This window comes from Erythrolamprus reginae, chromosome 1, assembly GCF_031021105.1.
Source record: "Erythrolamprus reginae isolate rEryReg1 chromosome 1, rEryReg1.hap1, whole genome shotgun sequence".
NCBI lineage: Eukaryota > Metazoa > Chordata > Lepidosauria > Squamata > Dipsadidae > Erythrolamprus > Erythrolamprus reginae.
The window spans coordinates 70178529-70185944 of record NC_091950.1 but is presented as its reverse complement, the minus strand read 5'-3'; the positions used below and the strand labels follow the sequence as shown (position 1 = coordinate 70185944).

The 7416-nt window shown below is 45.6% G+C and overlaps 1 protein-coding gene across 1 annotated transcript; it reads left to right on the top strand.

The window, feature by feature from the left end:
- Window positions 1-745: 745 nt before the first annotated feature.
- SSTR1 (somatostatin receptor 1) lies at window positions 746-2143 on the top strand. Its single transcript, XM_070734008.1, has one exon. It carries the CDS (start codon window positions 982-984, stop codon window positions 2125-2127), a length of 1146 nt encoding a protein of 381 aa, XP_070590109.1. The 5' UTR covers window positions 746-981; the 3' UTR covers window positions 2128-2143.
- The last annotated feature ends 5273 nt before the right edge of the window (window positions 2144-7416 follow it).

The following is a 7416-nucleotide window of genomic DNA, read 5'->3' as shown; positions in this document are numbered from 1 at the left end:
CAAGAGGATTTTAGAAGAGATGGCTTATGAAAGTTTAGCTGTACTTCATTTTTTTTAAAAAAAAATAACGGTTTTGGTTTTTACATCTGAACGTATTTTTTTCTTTGCTTTATCGAAGTTGTATTCACGGTTGATTGGGAGCCGCCCCAATATAGGGCTGGGCGCCTATAGAAATTTTTGAATAAACCAACAAACGAAAAGTTCGGAAGGGTGAGGATGAGTGGGTGGGCGGAAAAGATGCCCTCACTCCGTCTCCCACTCGGCCTTCGGCTCGCTCGCCAGAGGCAAGACGACCGAGCCCCGCTGCCACATAGTTCGGGAGCCCGTTCTCCTTCTGCTGATCCTCAGCTTGCCGGCAGTTTGGCAGTTCGAATCCCAGCAGGCTCAAGGTTGATTACCCATCCTTCCGAGGTGGGTAAAAATGAGGACCGGATTGTTGGGGGCGATAGGCTGATTGAGTAAACCGCTTAGAGAGGGCTGTAAAAGCATGGTGAAGCGGTGTATAAGTCTAAACGCTATTACCACTTGTTGGCTCGGTTCTCCTGTCTGTATTGAGCAGGAGAAGCCTTCTCTTGCAGGAGCAGATTGGCGGGAAGCGGGGGAGGGAAGGCGGAGGGGGTGCGCCCTCCCTGACTGGTCCTTCTCCTCCTCCTCCTCCTCCCACCCTTTCTCTCCCCCTCGCTCCTCGTCGGTGCTGACGCGCCGCTCGCCCTCCTATTAATCATCCCCGCGAGCGGACGAGCCGCAACTCAACGCCAGTTGGGCTGGAGGCGGCGCGCAGCTCCAGTCCTTTCTTTTTTTTCCTTCCCTCCGCTCTCTCTTTGGAGCAAAGGACGGCTAATATGCCCGGAGGAGCGAAGATGCCGAAGCAGCGTCTCCAGGCACCGGCGCTTCTCCGTCTGTCCTGAGCTTCGGGCCGACGGGGCGGAGGATGGCCGCTGCGCCAGGCGGGTGGCGGGCGCTGCTGCTGCTGGAGGCGGCATGGATTCGGCGGCGGCGGCCGCTGGCAGGAACTCCTCCGGCCCCGCCGGCCCCAACGGCACTGTGAGCGGCGGCGGGGCCGGCGGGGCCGGCGGCGGGGCGGCGGGAGGCGACCCCCCGGGCGGCGGCGGGGGCAGCGCCATCCTCATCTCCTTCATCTACTCCGTGGTATGCCTGGTGGGTCTGTGCGGCAACTCCATGGTCATCTACGTGATCCTGCGCTACGCCAAGATGAAGACGGCCACCAACATCTACATCCTCAACCTGGCCATCGCCGACGAGCTGCTGATGCTGAGCGTGCCTTTCCTGGTCACCTCCACGCTGCTCCACCACTGGCCCTTCGGCTCGCTCCTCTGCCGCCTGGTGCTCAGCGTGGACGCCGTCAACATGTTCACCAGCATCTACTGCCTGACCGTGCTGAGCGTGGACCGCTACGTGGCCGTGGTCCACCCCATCAAGGCGTCGCGCTACAGACGGCCCACCGTGGCCAAGATGGTCAACCTGGGCGTCTGGGCTCTGGCCCTGGTCATCATCCTGCCCATCCTGGTCTTCTCCCGGACCGAGGCCAACACCGACGGCACGGTGGCCTGCAACATGATGATGCCCGAGCCTAAGCAGAAGTGGCTGGTGGTCTTCGTGCTCTACACTTTCCTCATGGGCTTCCTCCTGCCCGTGGTGGCCATCAGCCTCTGCTACATCCTCATCATCGCCAAGATGCGCGTGGTGGCGCTCAAGGCCGGCTGGCAGCAGCGCAAGCGCTCCGAGCGGAAGATCACGCTCATGGTCCTCATGGTGGTGGCCGTCTTCGTGGTCTGCTGGATGCCCTTCTACGTGGTGCAGCTGGTCAACCTCTTCGTCGAGCCCGGCGACGCCACCATCAGCCAGCTCTCCGTCATCCTGGGCTACGCCAACAGCTGCGCCAACCCCATCCTCTACGGCTTCCTCTCGGACAACTTCAAGCGCTCCTTCCAGAGGCTCCTCTGCCTCAGCTGGATGGACAACGCCGCCGAGGAGCCCGTCGACTACTACGCCACCGCCCTCAAGAGCAGGGCCTACAGCGTGGAGGACTTTCCCGCCGACAACTTCGGGGAGGCGGCCGGCGTGTACCGCAACGGGACTTGCACCTCCAGGATTACAACCCTCTGAGGGCAGCTTTCGGACTCTCCCGGGCCGGGCGGAGTGGAAGGGGGCGGCGGGCGGGGGGATCGGGCCAAGAGAAAGGAGGGAGGGAGGGGCAAGGAGAGGCCATCGAGACCGGCCCGAGAGACAGAGGGCTTCCCCCGCTGGCCACCTTCAGCTTTTCGGCTGGACGCTCCCTTCTACCTTCCCTGTTAAGGGGATGAGATCCTTGGGCGCCTTGATCGTTTCTCCAAGCCCTCTCCTGCTTACCTACGCTCCGTGAGCCTCGAGTCTTAGTCTAGCGCTTTCTTTTAACAATAAATAACAACAGAGTTGGAAGGGACCTTGGAGGTCTTCTTGCTTAGGCAGGAAACCCTACACTATTTCAGACAGATGGTTATCCAACATCTGGTTAAAAACATCCAATGTTGGGGCATTCACAACTTCTGGAGGCAAGCTGTTCCACTGATCAACCGTTCTGACTGTTAGGAAATTTCTCCTTAGTTCTAAGTTGCTTCTCTCTTTGTTCAGCTTCCACCCATTGCTTCCTCAGGTGCTTTGGAGAATAGGTTGACTCCCTCTTCTTTGTGGCAAACCCTGAGATATTGGAACACTGCTATCATGTCTCCCCTGGTCCTTCTTTTCATTAAACTAGCCACGCCCAGTTCCTGCAACCGTTCTTCATATGTTTTAGTCTCCAGTCCCCTAGTCATCTTTGTCGCTCTTCTCTGCACTCTTTCTATAGTCTAAATATCCTTTTTGCACCGTGGCGACCAAAACTTTGAGGTCTAGGACCTACGAGTGTGTTCTTCTCTATCATCCGTGGGCATCTGGGTTTGGCATCAAGCTGAGGACCACTGCGTGAAAGATCGCTGAGCGCTGCTGGAAGTGGGGCGGGGTTTTTTGTTTTGGTCCCTGTGGCTTCCCAAAAGAAACCAAAACCAAAATCAGGACCAAGTTTGCCTTTGTGTGTTTGGGCAGCATAAAGAGAAGCAGGGGTGGGTGGGCTCCAAACATGCCCCTGTTAAAGCTGTGGGTATCCCTGATGGTAGCGGTGGGCAGTGGTTTCAAAAGTTGGGATTTAGGACTCATTCCCAGGGTGTGTACTCAGCGGTTTCATTCCTGCCAACAAGCAGGAATGAAAATATGCAAGTTTAGCTATAATAATAATAATAATAATAATAATAATAATAATAATAATAATAATAATAATAATAATAATAGCAACAACAGAGTTGGAAGGGACTTTGGAGGTCTTCTAGTCCAAATCCCTGCTTAGGTAGGAAACCCTACACTATTTCAGGCAAATGGTTATCCAACGTCTGCTTAAAAACTTCCAGTGTTGGAGCATTCACAACTTCTGGAGGCAAGTTGTTCCACTGATTAATTGTTCTGATGTCAGGAAATTTCTCCTTCGTTCTAAGTTACTTCTCTCCTTGTTTAGTCTCCATCCATTGCTTCTTGTTCTACACTCAGGTGCTTCGGAGAATAGGCTGACTCCCTCTTCTTTGTGGCAATCCCTGAGATATTGGAACACTGCTATCATGTCTCCCCTGGTCCTTCCTTTCATTAAACTACCCACGCCCAGTTCCTGCAATCATTCTTCGTATGTTTTAGCCTCCAGTCCCCTAACCATCTTTGTCACTCTTCTCTGCACTTTTTCTAGAGTCTTTACAACGAGCCTTCTTTCTAAAGCATTCCAGTTCATCTTTTTTTTTCGGGGGGGGGGGATAATAGTCCTCGGAGAGGGGCGGCATACAAATCCAATTAATCAATAAATAAAATAAATAAATAGCAGATTTTGCCGGAAGCTTGCCCCCCCCCCCCCCCCCAAAAAAAACCCCCACCTCTTTCTCGCCCCTTTCCAAGAACGTCTCCAGCAGAAAGTGAAATGATCCAGAGGCCGGTAGGAAATATTAGATCTGCTTGGCAGCCCCAGGAGAAAGTTAACGGTTCCACCGGCTTAATGGAAACGGATAATCTATCTTTCCCCCCCCTGCTGCGGGACCAATTTCTGTCCGCTGGCTTTGAGCAAGACTGTGGGGGAAAGGGCGATCCATCTGGAAAGGGAAAGGAAACCAGTCCGGTAGAAAGCAAGCAGGGTTTTGTTATCTCAAAGCGGCAGCTGGCTGTTGATAAGGAAGAAAGCCTCAGCCAGCCACTCGTTCCCAGATGGTTTGTCAAGATCTGAACTCCCAGCAGTGCTTGGTTTGGTGTTTTGAATCAAGGGGAGGGGAGAGCAGCAAAGTTCACAGTCCTGGGCTGGTATGTGTTACGAACCACAAACAGAGAGAAATAAGGAGTTGTAAGGAGAAAAGAGCAGTTTGTAAATGGGAGCCTAAGGAGGGGTGGTTTTTTAAAAGCCTTCTTATAATGATGATGATGATGATAACAGAGTCCAACCCCCTGCTTAGGCAGGAAACCCTACACTATTTCAGAGTATTAACACTATTTCTTGGAGACATCAAGATTATTTCAGCTGCAGTTCTCAAAGTACTCACTAATGGTCACCTCAGAAAAAAATATATACGTGGCTTGAAAGGAATAATTATTAAATGGCTTGAAAAGTTCAGTCAAAAGTACCGTTCTAACTGTTCAAAACTGGCTCAAAATGGGGAAAAAAACCCCACAATGTAGCCAACTTCAAGATTATTTATTTATTTATGTACTTATTTACACAATTTTACACTGTTGAATCGATACACTTCAGATGATTATCAGTAATATGTCTTGCTAGATCTGACCCAACATCATTTAGACCAGCACTTATCTCTTAAATTTCAAAATCAACCAAGGAAAAGTCATAGGAGATGCAAAGCATTGATTTAATATGTTGTTGCTCTTTTAATTGGTCCTCATATTCAATAACCAGGAGGTCTGCAACCTTTGTTCTCTTCTAGAAAGCATAAATCCTATGGGAGACCTCCAGGGCTTCCCATTGTAATCATAATATATAGTGCTGACAGTGGAGTTCTGGACCTGGTTTTAGCCATATTCTTTGTTAGGGTTTTATTTATTATTTGACGGTAATAAAGATTCAATATGATTCAAGTCATAGTCAGTCCCTTTAGAATTAGGATGCATATTTCCCCATAACTGATGGAAGTTTTTTAAAAAGAGTTCAAGAACAATAGAATAGAATCTTTAATTGGCCAAGTGTGATTGGACACACAAGGAATTTGCCTTGGTGCTCATGCTCTCAGTGTACATAAAAGAAAAGATACATCCACCAAGAATCATAGGGTGCAACACTTAATGATAGTCCGGGTACAAATAAGGAATCAAATCTTATTAGGAACCAGTCAATATAAAGTGTAAGGATACAAGCAACAAAGTTATAATGAAACAGCTAAATGATCAGGTTAGTACAAATGGCCTTGTCTGACCAAATATTTTCTATATAAAAGAGCCAGGAACAGATCCCACAAAATAAATAAATAAAAAACAAGGTGCTGGAGTGGTGCTTGGAGAAGATCCAGATGATCCTTTTTTCCCCACTTTTTCCCACTTCTTCATTTAATTATAATACAGTAATACGCTTGTTTAAATTACTTTGCTGTGTGTTAAATTTCTTGGGAGCCAGTTTTCAAATGTAAAATAAATATTTTTTTTCCTTTTTATATTTCTATTCTACGTAGTTTCTATGTTGTGGAGACAATTCTCTATGAAACAGTCCTTAAAAATAGATTTTGTGGGTGCACAAATCCATGATGCTCATATCTGTTTAGAGCACTTTCTTTGGTCAGAAAATGCCTGTGGTTTGGGAGGGAAGTCCTTTTGCTCTTGTATTTTGTCTCCTGTCCTATACTGTTATTGTATATGTTTTGGAAAAGTGTTTTTTTATAAAGAATAATGATGGCTAACATGCAACTCTTAATATCCTTTGCTTTAGATTTATCATAAGTAGTTTGATAAAAATAAAATTAATGCCCAAATAAAAAACATATGTGAAATGGAGGTCCTAATATTCCAAATTTCTTCCATTTAATTAACAGAAGGACCATTAAAAGCAACTGAGATAAGAAGTTAGATAAAAATAGATACATATTTGCTTGAAAATATGTATTCAGAAAGTAAAGATCATTTTGGTGTAAATACATTCAAACTACAATCATGATTCCCTAATACCTATTAAAAAAATAAGAGTATATTTTCTTATACGATTGTGCTAGTTTAAAGCAAGTTTAAAGCAAGTTACAAATTTAAAGCCAGATGAGTTGAGAAAACATGATTTTATACTCAACTTTGTGCTATTTACAATGTAATTTTCATGTTAAATTCTTATCAATTTTATTCTGATAATTTGCAGAGGTTTTGACAATTTCTTGAACTTTAACAATAGTTCAAGCGTTGCATCTCTCTCAGTGAAATTTGATTCATTTACTAATTGCAGCTTGCCTTTCTTCAGGGCTCCCTTTCCATCTAAATTCTAATCTGCCACTGAAATGAAAAGCATCAAATTGTTTAGGGCAGAAACACTACTGTGCCAGTTTATAATATTGTTTTACAACATTAGAACAGCTTTTCAACTTTGGATCACTTATTTCCTTAAGAGAGTATCTATCCAGTGCTCTTATGTTGTGACCTTCCTCCAGCAATGCTGTAATTCAGTGTTAGCTTAATAAATAGATGTCTTTAACACTTATTTGTAATCCATTGTTTATTGTTTCTCTGAAATTGCTTGACTGATTTGGATCTTTAAAGGGCATTGAAAAAGGATATAATTGCACATAGCCCAGACCTTTGTTGAGAAAAAAACCCCAAAGATTTGCTTGTTCTTTTGTCATAACATGGGGGTGTTTTGAACTACATTGTGGATAAAAACCAACATTTTATCCAAAATGTGCAAAATGCATCTGAGCAAGCAGTAATATAAAAACTGAACTGCCAATATTGAACTAAAAGATGGCAGGCCATGACTCATCAGGTATGGGCAGGTGAAAGCCATTATTGAATTCCTATCTCAACAGTGAAAATCTAACATCTCTAAAGATAAAACAATACGAGTGGTTATTGTGGCAGTAAAATTGGAAACACTTACTAGGATTGTGGACTCCTTTTGAGAAACTGTACAGAAGGAAAACATAAAGGCAATTGAAATACTGTATATGCCAATTTTCCCAAAATATATTTTCTTGGGAATAGGCAGTGTGACATGTTCTTAGCACAATAACATCTCCACAGTTGGTTTTCATTATATTTTCTTTTATATATTTTGTAAAAAACAATGTCTTGAAAGTCCATTTAGCTAAGAGCAAAACAATATATTGTAGTCTCAATTGTCCATTGAAAAGTCCATTGAGAGAAGCAGCTCTG

Excerpts from the sequence above, each read along its gene's own strand:
- SSTR1 (XM_070734008.1), top strand. The coding sequence starts at position 982 with ATGGATTCGGCGGCGGCGGCCGCTGGCAGGAACTCCTCCGGCCCCGCC.